The sequence below is a fragment of the Anopheles gambiae genome, chromosome 3, assembly GCF_943734735.2.
Source record: "Anopheles gambiae chromosome 3, idAnoGambNW_F1_1, whole genome shotgun sequence".
Taxonomy (NCBI): Eukaryota; Metazoa; Arthropoda; class Insecta; order Diptera; family Culicidae; genus Anopheles; species Anopheles gambiae.
The window spans coordinates 37,115,863-37,134,015 of NC_064602.1; the positions used below are offsets into that span (position 1 = coordinate 37,115,863).

Genomic DNA, 18,153 nt, shown 5'->3' on the forward strand with positions numbered 1-18,153 from the left:
ATTTGGAATTGATGTATCGATAAACCACGGCACACGAAGCATAGTGAACCGAGTGTCAAATTTTGAGATCCAGGAATGAATTTTTCCACCAAACTTGGGTTTCATTTCGTTCAAAGCAAGGTCCTATAAATTACTACAGGTTCGTTTATACAGTGCACATTGCACAGGGGTTTCATACAAAGTCCTCAGCAACGATTTCTTCTTTCTTACCAATCGACTACTTATTCATGATGGCGACCAAAATTAGAGTAAAAAACACACCTGCAGTCTATTTAACCAGCATGGTTCAAAACACAAAACACAAAGTTCAAATATCAAATTGTTTCAACTTCCTTGATTTGGTTCAAATTGTGTTAAAAATGATATTCTAAAAGAGCAGTTAACCCGCTCGTGAAGTAACAAATAAACCATTGGGAATTTTATTGGTCAAAATTGTTGTCCCCACTATCATTCTTCATACAACATGCCGGATTAAATGTTCCTGGCAACTGATTGCTGATTGTGATAATAATTCGATTGTATTGGGTTTGGTATGTCTGGTGGAAATTGTCAATTATTGATTTATCACTATACCATATTTCAATAAGATAGGGAAACAAGTATTTTTGGGATTGCCCCTTTTACTCGCATTTCCTAAACCTGTTTAAATCCAAGCTAGAACCCGTTTGGAAAAGTCATATTTTTTGTCAGAAACATCCGCAAAATCCGCTCCACTGATATTCCAAGCACGTAGCATTAGAGTTCAGGTGTTTGTTTTTTTACGCTGACTCAAAAATCGGATACGCTTCCATCTGCACGTTGCGAGCAAATCTTTCGGCAGGCAGTGTTGGTCGGTTCAAGTTCACCCCCCACCGTGCAGAAGAGGGCATCACTTTCCCCACTCGTCACAGACCAGTTATGTAAATTGATTTGAACAAAAAAAGAAGCTCAAACCAAGCCCATCGGCGTGCGGGTGTGAGATTTGGACCCGCCGAAAACAGAGGCGATCATCTTTGGCCAGTCAATTGCAGACAGTTCCATCAGCCGGATCATTTCGGGGCAGCATTTTCGTGAGTCGCGGAAAAACAGAGCCAACGCCGATCGCTTTTTGTCTCAAAAGCTTCAGAAACATAGTGAAGTGACTTCAGTGAAGGAAAAATGAAGCTCCTTTGTGCCGGGCTAGTGTTGATTGTGGCGGTGCTTCATGTTGGCCACACGCTTACACCGATCGATTCGCCGGTCGATATGCTGGCGGAAGAGAGTCAGCTTCACAACGATCAAACCGTGGCGGAAGTCAACGACGAGACTGTGCGGGAAAAGCGAGGACTGAAATATCAGTATCACTACAAGGAAAAGAGCTTCGGTGGAGGATTGCTGCCGTTCAAGCATACGGTCGAGAGGAAGGTCCACATCAAGCACGGACACCATGGGCTGCTCGGTGGACACTACCGCGAGGTGACCAAGGTCAAGCAATTCGGATTCGGACGCTAATTAAACGATGAACGGCGAACGAAATAGTGGACCGTTATGTTTACACAACAGTGCAGGATGAAGCAACAGCTGATGATGATTGCTGCTGTTGAGAAGGTCAGAGCACAACAGATAGTGTGCAGGCGGCGGAAAATGGAAAACATATTTGACCTGAATTTGGGAAACAACGAACTGATACAATAAATATATGATTTTGATAATAATTATTACGGTTTGTCTTTTTTTTATGTGCAGTTACATAAGATCGCAAGATCTTGCGTCGACTTATTCGTATATGCCTTGTTGTTGGACCAGTGCTTTCGATTTTTGGAATAAAATCAAAAGCTCCATAACTACGAAAGCATTAAAATATTTCGGGGATAATGCGACGGTTTGTGTCTATGCATATCTATGCATCATTACCATATTGTGATTCTCTGATCCAATACAAGCAAAAGTTGAAGATTCAAAATGATAAATGAATGTGGTTGAAGAATGTACAATAAATGCTAATAATAACGACAGTCAATTCATCATGCAGTTGGCGTTTTTATACTGAAAACAAATTCAAGAAACAAATGGCTTAACCAAATTTCAGGCTGAACATGATTCTTTGAATGTACTTAAACCGGTTTGATTGCGCATTTAACAGTTAATTGAGAGATTTAAATAGCATTTTAGTTGGTCTTTGCAAGATTATGTATGAATCCACTTTCTGTTAGTTTCAACTCATAATCATTTATCGTTGTACAATGATTCAAAACTTTACTTGATATTGTAAATTCCCGCTCTCTCTCTCTCTTTTTATAAGTCATTTTGAAATAATTCAATTCTGGGATAAGATAGATTTGTTATATGTTGTTGTATATTTTGTGATTATGAAAAGCTACTTTACATCATTTGCATGGTATTGTTTTAATGACTACAATTTTAGAAATTATCAATAAATTTAAATTCTTTTTCGATGTAAATATCACAAATGTTAATCCACTTCGTGCTGAACATAACAAATAACCGAATAAAAATTATGTCCGTTCTCCAATACCAGTGTGCGCGTGGCACTGAGGGACGCTCAGTGGTCATACGCGTTAAATGCTTTTGATTCGATTTTGTACAGCGGTACGCTTTTTTTGCGTATGCATAAATACAACCGTTCTGCTTCATTGTCAAGGCCAAATTATTTAGAAGCCAGCTGATTCTTGATTATTGCATACAGGCATAAACTGCCTGCATAATTATCTTGCATTTTATAATAATTCATACTCGTGCTATGTAAAAGTCTATTGTAGAACGAGAATATTTAAATTTATTTAGATCGTTATGCTTTGAATATAATTCCATTTTACGATCCTTATCATTTCCTACCTACCACAACTATTTGGAGTTAAGTTCTACGTTAACCTGCCCGGTGTACACAGGCTTTCGAGCCCTTTTTAGTAGCACGCAACAGCTCCGTAGCTCCGTAGGGGCGGTCCATTCTAGACTTGAACTCACGTCGGGTATGTTGTGAAGTCGTGCAAGTTTGACGACTTTTTAGGACCTTTAAAAGTAGTATCAAGTATAAATAAGGTTTGATCTTTACAATAGGTAGGACTCCTCTGTGTTAGATAATAGATAATTGTTAAGACAATTTCAAAAAAGTTACAATTTAGATTCATTAGTTTGGGACACATAAATTGTGATGGTCCTACTTAACAAATTTTCTTAAATCCTATAAGCTTCAAAGCTAATATCACTGAAACACTCAAAAGGCTTTTCAAACAGGACACAAATTCTTCACCTTGCACATTTAAAATAATAAATAATATGAGAATAAAAAAAGCACTGATGAAACATTCTCGGCTTGAACTGGTTTTTAAGCTGCATATCAATAGTGATAAAAAATAGTAATACTGCAGCAGGAAACGGTTTCTTTTTATTATTTCTTCACTGCAATACGCTTACTTCCGAACATAACCCTCGTTCTCATCTTGCCACAAATCTTTTGGCGCGAAACCTGTTCAGCAGCTTTCAATAGTTCAACCGCGGTTCACTTGTGTGTGCATATTTACTTTTTGCATTTTGAAAATCTACACGAGCTGTGATACTAGACGACACAAATGTGTTTGATTTTTGCTGTTGTTTGCACACTGATTCCTTTGACCAGAGAGGTTCTAGGGAAGCTTCTGACAGTAGCAACCTACAGTACTTTGCGAGCTGCGAAACGATTAAAAGCTTCACACGCAGGATGAAACCCGCGGTACACTGTTTGCTTGTGGTTTTAGTGTTTGGTGTAGTGATTGGAGAGGATCAACTTGGCGCGATCGCACACGAGAGAGGGAACGTTGTACGAGAACGTAGATCACCGTTCTTGTCATTTCCCGGGGGCGGATTCGGTGTTGGAGTTCGATACGATGATACTCGTTACCGTAGTATACCAGGTATGCAATCCAGCGCAGGAATTTTGTTTATTGTAAATCAAATGGGTTTTACTTACAGGGTTTATCTTTCAACGATATGAAGGATACTACGGAAGCCGAATTCCCGATGCGTATGTCAACATCTCCGACTAACATCACTGCACAGAATGATGAGTTCCGATAAACAAATGGCGCATTACGTTCTTCGTCTCGGAACTTTGTCGTTTCACGCTTCCCAGCTAGCTTCCCTTCCTCGACATTCTCATCATCCAGATAAATCGTTATTAGCACCAACATGCCTCGTGGCAAGCCATCTCATCGTCTCTGTCGTGTATGTTTTCGGAAGCGTGTTTGTAAAGCCTGTTACGACGATTTGCTTGAGTGAAAATTAACGCTTCTCTCATCTCGGCTTGGCTATTTAAATCCTGTTCCGGTGTTTTCGCCGATTTCATTCGTCTTACAACCGGATTATTGAAGAGTTCGGAAAGCAATCGTCTGGAGTGAACTTTTTCCTAAATCACAAAATGAAGTGCGTCGTGTTGTTGGGGATTCTTACTGTAATCCTGAGCCTTAATGTTGTACCGACACAGTCAAACCCTGTGCCACAGATTGGATTTGGAGTTGGATTGATAGGTCCGTACAGCGGATACGGTGGATTAGGATACGGAGGATACGGTGGTTACGGCGGAGGATATGGGCATGGCTACGGTGGATATGGTGGATATGGTGGATACGGTGGCTACGGTGGTTACGGGCATGGTTATGGATACTACCGACGAAGACGTCCATTCTTCGCTCCGCCTGCTATATTGGTTGGATAAGTTGAGCAGAACGGAACTAAAAGCTAAACGGAGAGAGCTGCGAAAATCTGTTTGTGATCGTTAAACTACAAGTATTGCTCGTAAACGATTATTGAATGTCTTCCAACTCGGTTGCTTTTATAATGGAACAGTTTAGTGAGACAGTTTTTGGAGAAACCCCTTTTAAAAAGTGAACACTATAAAGTTAAGAAAAATAAATTATAAAATTTTGTATTGTGTAATAAAATTACTAAAAATTATATAATTAATCATAAAAATAGTTGTGTATCAACAATGTGTTGTTCTCGGAAAGAAAAAAAGTTTCATTTTTCTATCAGAGTGCTTAAAGTATTCCTACTGTTGCTTGATGATACATGTGTCTCTTTTCACTGCTTTTATACGCTAATTATTGTGTTAATACTCTTTAATTGTAATCGCTGTTTCAGTTGAACCTCACCACAACAAAAGAACGCAATCAACAAGTCGATGGTGGTAAAACTTAGCACTCAGTTAAGTAATTATCAGATTCTGGATGAAATGCTGTGGCACTGAAATGCTGGAAGGATCAACGCCGGGAAAAAAACGAAAACATGCCCATTCAAATAACGAATGATAAGACGCAAAAAGTCATAAAAGTAGAGTGCAAAATCTATGGGCAACTGACGAAAGCATGTGAATGGTTCTGGCACATTGATGTGCTACATGTGTTGCAGTTGCTCGACAAGCTGAAGGCTTTTCACGAGCTAGACTTCGTGCACTGCAGCCAACAGCCAAACAATGGTCTCATAGGTCGTGATAAGGCCTGCAAAACAGCAACATCTAATATACTTCGGGCTTGCAAAATCATATCGGCTTTTCCGGAGGGGAAAGCACATCAAGGAAAATTTGGTCCTCCCATTCGCGGAAACAATCCAATTTGCGCCCGTGTTTGGTTCATCTGCAGTACACACCGAGCAAGCGAGATGACATTTTGTCCCACGTCTACATGCTGGTTTTTTCCAAATGGTTTCCTACTTTGGTATGGAATCGAAGAGAGACAACTTCGACGCAGAAGTAATACTGTTGCTTAAAAAGAGAAGAATCCGCTAAGCGAACCTCAAGGGACTTTCATTTGAATTTCAACGGTTGTTGGAGAATTGAACTGTGTGACGCATCTGATTACAATGACATCATACTGATGTATCGGGGTGCACATTCGCAAGCAAGCAAGTAATATAATCGATAAACTAAGACTGTAATAAACATTGGATATCATATTAGAGAAATATGTGTTATTCATAAGTTTGTTTCCTATTAATTTAGGAAACAACAAATTTGGGTCGGAGATATATCTTTTTACTAGTAATAGTTTTGAGCAGGGGTAAGAAAGTTTGCAAATTGAAACGATCTACAGCTCAAATGTCAAACATGCACAACAGGAACACGCGTCGAAGAATTTATTTACACAGCCCGATGCCCCTCTTGCTGTGGCTAGAGATATTTTTTTATTGCCAACACAAATGAAAAGTGAATGTTTGTTACAGAAGTGCTATGTTTAATATTTTCGTTTCCAGCAAATTTCGATGTAATATTGTGTGTGTGTTTTTTTAAACTTTATTTAATATTTTTAAAGTGAAATCACATAAAATAATAAGGGTGACAACTGTTAAAATCCTTCCAAATTGATCAATCATTCAGCGATCGTTCATCTATAAAAGTCATCTTGTGGTAAAGATACCGTTCATTTCAAATTCTAGGATAAGTTTAAGCTCCGAATGTACCGAGTATGGGGACGTATGGGGTCCCGACTATCATGCTATGGTAATCCATAAGCCACTGAAAGCCAAGCCTACTATGGATACATGGAGGTCTTGACCTACAACGGTTGTTGAGCCAAAGATAAAAGAAGTAATTATTTTTTTAGAAACCATACAAATAACCTTTTAACCTTTTAACAGTTGCTCAAGTAAGTTTGAATTCATCTTTCAAAGTATTTACTGAGTTGAAGACAGTTTATAACAGTTGTAGAACAGTTGGTCAAATCTTCCGCGCCTCCAATCGCGCCCGCTATTTCACAGAGATACCCAACTTCGGTATTCCTGAGATTTTCGAGGTAGCGCGAACCGATAATTTTACTTTTTCTGGTACACTTGTTAGAGTGAGTACACTTGTTGTGTCGAGAGACGAGTTTTGTATTTTATTTTGCATAAACTATGTGAAATAAATAATTTGATTTGCCAATTGATAAAACATATCTTATCTTGGCACATTCAATCGTCACCAGACCAGAAGTGTTAAAAATTATATTTTTGAAAGATTTAATGATTATTGATACGCTTTCAAACAAACATGGTGGTCGTGTACTGGCAGCTTGATGTTCGAAATTCATTCACATTTTCGTTTTCGACCTTTAACCGGATGAACAAGGCGATTCACGTGTCGGTTGGTTCATTGCGTTCAACGATTGATCGGTTTGAATCTGCTACAACATTCCATTTCTAACGAAGTAGAAGAGAATAAATGCCACGGGACAACAAATATGAGTGAAATTATTAAATTTTGTATGGAAATATAATTTTCTAAAACGAGATAGTAATCTAAATCTTCAATCATCAAATAAAACATTTATAATAAAAAATCTAAACGATGGTGACTTTTGAGAAATAATAGTACAAAAATAATTAAAAAAAAAAACAGATTTAGTAATATTGATTTTTTTTTAGGGAATTTTTGTAAGTTTACTTTGTTATACTCTAAAACCAATTCACACCGTCACCAATTTCATTTGTAAATGTGTAACCTGCTCAGAAGAGTTTACTCGCTTCGATCAATGATGCATCATTTCCTTAAAATAATCATAATGTCATCTCTTAAATAAAACACATCACATTCAAATCACCAGCAATATCACCTGTTGCTTCCAAAAGCACCAGATCATCGGAATCCATTATCAACAGGTATGTCAACACGCTAGAGTGCGCATGAGCGACTCCATCACCGTCAAGGCGGACGGTTTCCATGGCGCGAATCAATGTACAAACAAATCGTAGCGAAAACTTCCTGCCCGATAAAAAACAATCACAAACGTCGTGACTGCTGGTGCAGTGGAAGTTTTTTCTTTGTGGTTTGCCAAATCCCATCGCAATGGACATATCCACCAAACCCGTATTTTCGTTCTCCCTCAACTACAAAGTGTTCGAAAAGCTGGTGACCTGCGGGAAGTACGACGGGATCCATTCCTGTTTGACCATGGTCACTACGGCGGACAAGGTAGGAGCTTGCCTTTGCGCACCCTATGTTATGTGTGTGATGGTAGTGTGACCCTCGGCCAAAAGGAGACTCGAGAAAACTAGTTCACCGTATGTGTACCAAAACCGGAGAGTTGCGCTCGATTGCTGCACGCACTTCGTTCGCACTACCATCATCACGAATCGAAACGATCTTGAGTGTGATCGATTTCCGCTCTGCTGATTGTGCATGACTTTCTCAACCCTCTCATCCACCTCTTCCACCCCGTCCGGACAGATTCTAATCCACACGCCCCACAAACGCTACGGGCTGCAAAACTCGAAGCTCTCGATTTCGGAAATCAAAAATGACATCGCACTGCTTAACATGAACTTTCCGATACGGGCGATCGTGGCCGGGCGGCTGAAGAAGGACGACGAACGCGACGTGCTGGTGATTGGAAGTCCTTCGCATGTGCTAGGTAGGTGGCCGTGTCGAGTGCAGCGACCGTTTTATAGAAAGTAACTTCAACTGCTGGATTGCAACCGTGTGGGTTGCATCGTTTTGCTTTCTGTCTGTCTGTTTTCAGCGTACCATGTGGATGAAAATTGTAACATGTTTCAGAGAGATTTCCACGAGGGCGTACGGTCTGCCGTGATCGGTGGCTACGCAAACCAACCGGGCAATACGCTGATCGTTGGCGGCAATGGTACGTATATGGGGCAATGTTTTGCGTTTCAATGTATATTTTAACAGTCTACGAAATATTCAAATAACATGTATTAGTGAAATAATTTAATTGCTCCTTTACATGTATGAACAATTGATACGATTAAAATTATTATAAAAGCTATGGGTTCTAATATCAATAATATGGTTATCTAATATAACTCACAACATGCTTAACTCCACACCAGGGTATAGTCGGTCAGTCATGACAGTATGCTGTTTGTGAATAAGATTTGAACCACGTCCTGCCTTGTAGGCGTCGGTGTGTTTATTTTTATTAATATTCTCCTAACATGGTCTCTCGTTGCGACAATAATTGTAGAAATGGAAAAATAATCAACTTCGGTCACTTAAAAAAAACTGGTTTAATTGAGAGAAACCCGGCAATGGCAATAGATACTACGTAGCGAGATGCAGATCGTCTCCCTTGTGATCGTCTCTGACTGTGGTTTGTGGTGAAAAAGGAAGAATTGTAAAGATGATTTTAGGAATTTATGTATATTATTCATAAAGATCGACCAGGAAGGACTGCTATTCAATATAAAGTCGATCGAAACATTTATTTTACACTAGAATAACATTATTAATCGTAACAGGGCTGCCTAGGTACACTTTTTACGCAATCACAAACAAAACTACCGGTCAAGTGGTTACGGGTGCTCTGGTCAAAAGAGTCCAAAATACAGCAAAGCAAATAATTCTATTTATGTTTGCAGCGGTCGTCCGAGGCTACAATCAGGAGGGCACCGAAGTGCTGTGGCTGATAACGTCTGGCAGCGTGGTTTCACTACTGCTAATCGATATCGATAAGGACGGTCAAAATGAGGTAAGACATTATCACTGACACACACATTTTCACACACGCAGGCAAGCACCAAGCTTTGAAGTTGATGTATTACTAGAATTGAAGACATTTCAATCAAACAGAAGAAAAAATCGCCCCATCAAACGGCTGTCAAACCTTTTCGCCTTCATTACCCGAATTACAGCTCATCACCGGCACGGATGATGGATGCATACGGATCTACAAGAAGGAAGCGCTGCTGCACGAGTTTACCGAGGGCAACGAGATACAGAATCTGGTCGCCCTGCGCACCGGCCAGTTTATGTACAGCGTCAAGAACGGCACGATCGGTGTGTTCGAGGAGAACGTGCGAATGTGGCGCATCAAGTCGAAGGCCCGCGCCACAGCGATGGCCACGTACGACATTCTGGGATGCGAGGCGAAGCAAATGATCGTCGGCTGGAAGAGTGGCAAGATCGATGTACGTGATCCCCGCACCGGGGACGTTTGGTTCCGGATGAAGATGAACGATTTCGTGTGCGGGATCGCTTGCAACGACTATCGGGGGATCGGGCTGCTGGATCTTGTCGTCGTGACGGCGGATGGAGAAAGTAAGGCCACGGGGATCGGGCGTGTGGATCGATGAGATCACACGATGAGACACGTGCTTCATGCCCTGTTTTCTCTCTCTCTCTCTTTTTGCTTTTCCGCCAGTAAGGGGATACACGACGCCAAGCGTCAACATGCTAACGCTGCACAACGTTGCCGATGAGGAAATGAACGCTCTGCTGACTCAGAAGCAGAAACTGCTGCTCGAGCTGAAGCACTACGAAAACAACATCAAGTACAACAAGGAAATCCTGAGCAACACGAGCGAAAGCAATCTGGTGCAGAGTGTGCCGGACAACGTCGGCATCATACCGTCCAACACGCGGCTACAGATCGGCATTTCCACCAGCTACGATAGCAACGATATGAACATCGACATCACCGTGTCGACCAACAACTCGACCACGATCCGTGCCGTGTTGATCTTTGCCGATCAGCTGTTCAAGGAGGAAACGCTGATCGCGCACCTGACGAAGGACGTTTCGCGCATACTGATACCGCTCAAGACGCTCAAGGACAATGCGCAGGACATCCACATCAAAGCGTTCGTCGGCTACCCGAGCAGCGTGCAGTTTCACGTGTTTGAGCTGACCCGTCAGCTGCCCAAGTTTGCGATGTACACCATACCGCACAATCTGACCGGGTCACCGAAAAGTGTGTGTAAGTATGCCGCTTACGTTATGTGTGCAGTTTTGTTTTTTTTTTACGCGCTTAGTCACCCGGTATTTGTAGATGAGGTGAAGATCATCTGATTATTTTAAACCGCCAACACGTGCTTGCATGCGTAAGTCATCGTTGCGATTGACTTAATGACCAATCGTAGGCCTGTGAATGGTTTTATCGTGTGTTAAACGCTAACAGATGCTTCACGGTCGGGAGTGGCAGCTGTGTGCTGCTTGCACAGTTGCAAGCAATTCAAGTGTGATAAATGACTTTTGTACGCTTGTTTCTTTTAGTGCCAGAGGAAGCAGAGGAAATGAGATGAGCAATCATTTTACATAAAACATTGTAGAATTATTGCTTTGACACAAACTAACTTACAATAGACATACATTTAATCAAACAATCTGACATGGATGAAACCATATTTTAATGATGGTAATTATCCTGTTTACTAAACGTGAATTTTATGTTCTATTCAGATAATGCTAAATGGAGATAGAATTTTGTGACAGGATTTGGCTGAACGTTGAATCTGTTATACATAAGATCAATTGATAAATTATAAGTAATTGATTCGTCCAACAAACTAAATTTCACAGATTAATTTTGAATCTAACAATTCCTAACTGTTGTGATTACATACATGCGTTTGATTGTGCGGTATGTACGTTTTATTAGTACGTTTTCTATCGTTGATTTTGTATTTATCATCACGTTTATTATTTTCTTTATATGTTCTTTATTTTATTATTTATAACTTTTTCGGCTATTTTTTGTCTCTAGTATTTTATATGTTTTATCCTTTTATCGTATTTAGTGCTTTTCTCTTTACTTTCTACAAAAATGTTCGAAAAATTTTAATGTTCTAATGTTTTAATGACTTTATAAGTTTAGTGTGAAAAATTGTATCGGATAACTTTCAATATTTTCTGCAATCTTAATCGTAATTCTTTAGTTCTTAATCCTTTGAATGTTTTGTATGTTTTGGTTTATATTTTATTTCTTTGATCGACTTTTTCATTATGCTACTGATTGTGTACCTTTTAAACCTTTATTTTGGCATAATATAAGCCATTGAAGTTTATATTGAAGTTTTCATGAAGCTAGTTTGATGTATGTTTTATTTATATAGGTTTAAATATTAGCTGTAATAGATTAGCTGCTAAACTTTTGTTAACCAAAATCCGCGTTCAACTTTAGACGCAAGTAAAACAGTCAACCCAATTATGCGACGAAGTCAAAGGAAAGGATCATGTAAACTCAAACACAATTTGATTGTAAAAGCCAATCAAATGATCCAATTTGTCAACATTAACAAACAATCCCATGTCGTTACATTTTCAACAGTATTCAACGTTCATTTGTTTTTTACTGACACTGATAAGAGCTGAAAATTGATTTGCGACTGTTTTTTCTGTGTACCGGATCAGTACGACAATATTTAGCATGGATGAGCAAACGTTACGTCTGTTAACAGGTCGTTAAATTCTTAACAAACACAAAGTGACGAAGCGACAAGGTTCTCAAGTGTAATGCGCTATTCCATACACAACCTTACCCTGCATACCTTTAGTCCAACTGAGTCTAGCAAACGTCTTATCTGGCAAAACGTTTGCAACCCGGCCACTGCAAACACAGTCGGGGTGCAACACCTTCCGTCGTTGCTGCGAGTGACACCGCGCCGGGGCTTTGCGACAAAATCACCGCAACCATCAATGGTTTACCATTATCTCAACGAAATCTTTCGTGAGTTAGGGGGAAGAGACAACCCCAAAACAAGAAAAAAAAAATCCAATGCAAAATGTAAATATCTCTCCAAGCCGGCAAACGAAAGCGATAAGTGCACGGAAAACAAGTTTTTGTGATGCCTTCCATTCCTTGCGTCAACCTCCTCGATAACCGCATCCTCATGTTGCGGTTAGTCGTCGTTGTACTGTTTCTGTAACCCTCACACGTCATGATCCGTTTTTGTCCGTGGTGGTATAGGCTACGGTGGGGATAGTGGGTTACATACATGGTAAAAAACAACCCACCCATACAAGTTCGCCCACCCGACCACGTACACTAGACTACACGTATAAGGGTGGGTGAGATGCACCGCAAAAGGAATGATCGTGACTGTATCTGTTCCCCCCCCCCTACTTCTCTCTTTCACGCACGCTCACACACACACATACACACACACACATACACACACACACACACACACACACACACACACGATCATACTGCAGCCTACATCAACACACTCCCGACGAAGGATGGCCCGGGGGGATGTTACGTCGAGTTTCGCATCTCGGAGCGTCTGAAGCGCATATGCATCTGGGTCAATCAGGTAAGGGAGAGATGCCGGTCGGCGCTAACCTAGAGTAGAGGGCAGTCAGAACGATCTTGAGGGTCGGGATCACCGAATGCGTTTTTGCTCTCTCTCTGTATCGCGTTAACGTTACAGAACTTCCTGCTACCGTCCGACATCGAGTACATGACATCAGATGCTGACGCGACCGAGCTGAAGCTGAACCTGATCAGTCTGCGGACGGCCAAATGCGTATGCCTACACTTCAGCTACGATGGCAAGACGCGCTTCTACACGGAGGACATCGGTCTGGCCGGTGACCTCGTGCAGTCGTTGGTGCAGTTTCTCAATATAGACAACATGGACGTAAGTAGAAATAATGCGTCCCATTGTTGCACGATCACGGCTGGACGTGCACTGGACAACTGGGCGGCCATCGGAAGAGTTTCCCTCTTTATGGTTGTGCCATCGCCTGCCTGGGCGTCCTTTCGGTGCTAAAGCAGAATTTATTTCCTCGCCAACCCAACCACAACAGTCCCAGGCCTGCTTTCCGGTGGTAAGCGAAGAAGTGAAGGAACTGTTTCAAAAACTGCAAGGCCTTCAAGAGACCGAGAAGCAGATCAGCTCGGAGATCGTGGAGCACATCAATCAGATCAAAAGTCATCTGATACGGGCCGAAGATGCTCGGTACTACAACGGGTAAGGCTTGGTTTTCTACTGGTACAATACTATTAGCATCGTCTGTGTCAATTGGCGTTAGCAATTGTCATCTTTTTTTTTGCTAAATACGATTTACCATCATCGTCTATGGTGCAACGAAGATCATCGCTACCATGTCTGGCTCGTATAGCGTCAAAACCATCGTCATGCCAACATGAAAGCGATGATGTCATGGCGCTGTAAAAAGAATCACACTAATGTCGAGTCGCTCGGTGAGCCTCGCTTCCCAAACTCATTTTCTCTCGTGCTTTCTGTTTTCTTTCTTGCCTCACCCGTCCACTCGGGACGAGACCCGGGACGCGACCAATCCCACACGTTGGTGCAAAACTGCAGCGAAGACGTCATAAAGTATCACAATGAAATGATGGCCACAAACGAGGATCTCGTGAAGAGCTATAAAATCCGGCTGGTCAACACGAGCGAAATACAGCTGGCACTGAAGCGCATCCACGGCATCCTGTACAATGCGTCGCGACTGCGAGGTAAGAGACCAAGGGTATTACAGGGTTCGTCTGTTATTTTGAATCTTTCAATCGTAACTTGATGTATCAGTTCAAGTTTGGTTTAGCTTGAAGATGAAGATCACTTCAAGTGTAGAAACCCTGCAAAGGGATTGCTTGCACATCCAACGATCACACCACAAAAGGGGCTAAACGCGATGTTGTCCAATGATTTGACGCTGAAAAGACAGCGCTTGTTTACCTCACCTTCGGTGGGTTCGGAGTCGCGTTTTGGCTAAATTACTTTACGGACATGAATAATTCAACTCGGTTTTCTGGAGGGAGGGGGAGCGGGTTGGCGTTTCCAACAAACGATCGTTTGTTGTGGTGGTTATGGCATAGAAAGACCGAGGCAGAGAGGAAGTTAGTGACCATAAGCTTACCGTTAGACAATTTAGGAGAGTTGTTTAGGTTGAGTTTGACCAACACGCTAAGCTTTAGATGGCTTTACCGAGCATTGCTTGTGCGCCGTGTGACGAGTTCACGTGCAGCAAAAGATCAAACATTCACGATGATCCATCAGGTCTAATGAAGATTAATTTGGGACTTCGTCTGCGGTAGGGCTTGATGATCTTAATTAAACAAGTTATCAAGCAATTATCAACGCCTGGTGAAATGCCAGCACATTTAGCAGCTTCCAAACAATGCGATCTTCAGTTCACAACCTGTGAAGAGCTTCATTTTTGAGCGATTTCAAATAATTATGTCACTTTGGTCAAGTTGAGCATGGATGTAGACTCGCTTCAGGTGACGCAGGCGCAGCAAAAACAAACTACGGAAAACAATTCCCAACACCGGCACTTTGCTCATTCTGCAGTCACTCGCCGGATGTAGTCAATGTTGCGGTCCGCCACCACGCATTTAATAATAAAACAGTGTGCGAATTAAAGTCCTCCTCCACATAGCTATAAACATGCAGCATTCCCTCAGCACAAGTGCCATTGTGTTCCATACAAAAACCTGCACCGGATCGAGGGTGTAATGTTATTAATTTACTTACTGTTGTTGTTTTTTTTTTACCAACGCCCTCCAAACAAAACACGCGCAGCCGGAACATTTGCTTCGTCCATGATCGGCAGGTTCAAGGAGGCACTCAAGACTAACAACATTGATGCGGTGCTTAAAATCATCGAGATGGGAGAGATGTAAGCCGAGCTCTGGCCATGCACATCATCATCACCAGAGGCCTAATGGAGGCGATTTGTCCGCTCGACGTCGTAAGTTCTTTTCTGTAGATCAGAGCATCGGTAGAGAGTTGACAGTTTTGTAATATTTGTTTTGCATCCATTCGTTCGTACGAATAAATTGATTGACGATCAAGATCACTTGATCACACGAAGTACTCTAATGGGGAACGAATTGCTGAGAAGCCTGGTCGAAGCCAATACGACCCACACATCCGAAAGGGGGAGTACCAGCAAGTACTACAGCAACAGGCAACAGATGGCGTTTGGGAAAGCCGTTCGTTTTTGGTTGTCGGTTAACTATCGCGCTCCACTACGCATGGAGGCGTCCCTCCCACGTCGTCTTACTGGCGCTGCACGCGAATGGCCGTGTGTGCTTTCGTAGCAGAAATAAATCAGTGTGTCTCGCTAATGCAAAGTTTGTCGCCAGCGCCAACCGAAAGCAGTCCAATCACCGGCGGGAACTGTAACACCAACATCCAATAAAACACGTCCTACGTGATCAGCAGCAGTAGCGTGATCGTGCAATGGTGAATAGAGCGGCTGATGACTTCATACCGGTCGAAGCAGTACTGCACCGGTTCTAATCAAACTGTCGTGTACTTGCTACGGAAGTTCGAGCTGTTGTACTACTTATTATTGACAGCACATTAGACCGAACGATCGTAGCTGTGCGTGGCGTATAAGGAGCGAATTGGTTGTGTGTACAAAGCCGCGATTGAAATACAAAACAATTTGCGCTTGCGTACGGCACCGTCGTTTGAATGTCTTCATTGTGTTTCCCTTTCGTTTCGTTTGGATTATTACGAAATGAGTGGGGAGAAAAACAATTTTTAAATTGTACAAAAACACATTCCCTGAAGTCTGAAGTCCGCAACTTTCTTTGAGTTTTGAATAAAGTGGGCACCGGTGTGGAGTTTTCATTTGCGGCCGCACTTCACTCAACCAAACCGACCGTGCCACGTTCGCGGCAATGTGTCCAAAAAAAGGCATGTAAAAACAGGTTTCGCTGCAATAAAAGTCACCAAAATGCTGAGAACGCGCAAGTTTTTGCGAGCGGAGAAGCCGGGACTATAAAATCTCCGACCGACGAAGACGACGACGATGAAAACAGCCTGCCTTTGAAGGAGACCCACCACCACCATCACGATCGTTCCGAGAAGCGATCGGTTTTGCCACACTCGGGGATCTCTTGCAGCATTCGAGCATCCCGCAACGAACTACAGCAACCCGGCCCTGGCCAACCTACCCTACGGGCGTTCAAGCAACTCCACCATATACACTGCCACCTCATTACTGGCTGTGTTGTGGTGGCTACGGTGGCCCCAAAGACGACGATGATGACGACGACGACACACGGGGCGTGTGTTGGACTGTGTTTGCAATCCTACTGCTCAGGGCCATCCTACGGACGACGTACCGCCGGGTGGGTGATCATATGAATGTGTGCTCGTGAAAGGTTTACGACGGGCGGGCTTTGGGGTTTCGTTTCGGCTCATCACCAACACTTTGACTTTCGAGTCGCTGTAGAGTTGCAGAGGAAGTATTGATTGTTTCCAAAGCGGAAGGAAGTGGTTTTGTGGGGCCAAGAAGGATGGATGTGTAGAGTATTGCATAACAAAAATCAATGTGTTTAGTGTTTCAAATATCATTTTTTATCTGTTTGTGTCAGTCCATCGTTTTATCTTTTATTGTTACATTATTTGTAAACTCGACATTTCATACTAATTTCTAATTAGGACTAATTTCTTAATTTTATTGAATACTCGAATAAGAATTGAAAGATCCATGATAATATTCTTGTATCTCAAATTGCTATTGTTCTCATTTATTTATGTATAAATCTTTTTCTTTGGTTAAAAGATTGCAAAAAGCTTCCGAAAAATCACTTTGATGTTTATAAAATTTAATGATTGATGATTTCGTATCAAACAAATCGTGAAACAAATAATATAATAATTTCAATGTGTTATGGATTCATTTTACTGCATTCAATCCTTGTTGTTGGTATTTTCAATGAGACTTGTTTTGCATTTGCTCCTTTACATGTGATCATATCTAAAAGCGATCATATCTCTTTTTGCGCGCCCATCAAAGGACTTTTTTTAGTTTTTCATGTATTTTGGTTGATATTGCACTATTTAAATGCTTATTCTTTAGCAAAACGTGTATATTGATGGTCCCTTTATCAAACCCCATGATTACTTTTACCACTCCATGCCTATTGCGGCCTATTTCTGCAAAATATTCAACTAGACGAATACTTTTTGGACTGACTGTATTTCACTTTCTGGGTATACTTCATCTGATTAAATCTGTTAAAGTTAAATAACACGTTAGGAAAAAAAAATCTTAGGGTTTGCTGAGGTGTACCAATAATTATGCAAGCTATAATCATCATTTAAATATGTTCGAATATACTGAATTCAAAAGTTGCAAGTGCAACTTGAAATCTAAATCAAAGTTTAGACTGAAGAACCGTATGCAGAAAGCAATATAGGTAATTAAATTTGCCTCGATATTACAACTGTTGGAAGATTGCTTGTCTTCTTTTTGTTTGGTTTAATTATAGCAGTGTGGTTTATCCATGTTTTGTATACTTTAATGAAGTTGAATTTGACATCCGTTAGGAAATGGCTAGAAAAATCATAGGCATTATTCAGCTTCATATGGAAGTATAATTATTCAACGAAACATTCAAGCATATATCCCCTCAGGCAGAAACCTTAAGAATAGTTCTGAAATATTTCTGCCTGTTTATAAAAGATTATTATATAATGAATAATATATTCAAGCTACCCTTAAATCAGAAC

The 18,153-nt window shown here is 41.3% G+C and overlaps 2 protein-coding genes across 2 annotated transcripts; both read left to right on the forward strand.

Annotated features, from left to right (window-relative positions):
* The first annotated feature begins 1,137 nt into the window (after positions 1-1,137).
* On the forward strand, positions 1,138-4,669 carry LOC4578392 (heterogeneous nuclear ribonucleoprotein A0). The gene is made up of 2 exons (XM_061653341.1): positions 1,138-1,443; positions 4,457-4,669. Exons 1-2 carry the CDS (start codon positions 1,138-1,140, stop codon positions 4,667-4,669), a joined length of 519 nt encoding a protein of 172 aa, XP_061509325.1.
* Positions 4,670-7,688: 3,019 nt separating this feature from the next.
* Positions 7,689-15,498, forward strand: LOC1279013 (Bardet-Biedl syndrome 2 protein homolog). Its single transcript, XM_061659344.1, has 11 exons — positions 7,689-7,897; positions 8,153-8,336; positions 8,445-8,564; positions 9,301-9,410; positions 9,574-9,979; positions 10,083-10,637; positions 12,875-12,975; positions 13,093-13,302; positions 13,472-13,635; positions 13,990-14,138; positions 15,205-15,498. The coding sequence occupies exons 1-11, from the start codon at positions 7,772-7,774 to the stop codon at positions 15,303-15,305; spliced, it is 2,226 nt and encodes a 741-aa protein (XP_061515328.1). The 5' UTR covers positions 7,689-7,771; the 3' UTR covers positions 15,306-15,498.
* Positions 15,499-18,153: the final 2,655 nt, after the last annotated feature.

Excerpts from the sequence above, each read along its gene's own strand:
- LOC4578392 (XM_061653341.1), top strand. The coding sequence starts at position 1,138 with ATGAAGCTCCTTTGTGCCGGGCTAGTGTTGATTGTGGCGGTGCTTCAT. Across the intron at positions 1,444-4,456 it reads ACTACCGCGAGGTGACCAAG|ATTGGATTTGGAGTTGGATT; the intron begins GTCAAGCAATTC and ends CCTGTGCCACAG.
- LOC1279013 (XM_061659344.1), top strand. The coding sequence starts at position 7,772 with ATGGACATATCCACCAAACCCGTATTTTCGTTCTCCCTCAACTACAAA. Across the intron at positions 10,638-12,874 it reads CGGGTCACCGAAAAGTGTGT|CCTACATCAACACACTCCCG; the intron begins GTAAGTATGCCG and ends ATCATACTGCAG. Across the intron at positions 13,303-13,471 it reads TCAATATAGACAACATGGAC|TCCCAGGCCTGCTTTCCGGT; the intron begins GTAAGTAGAAAT and ends CAACCACAACAG.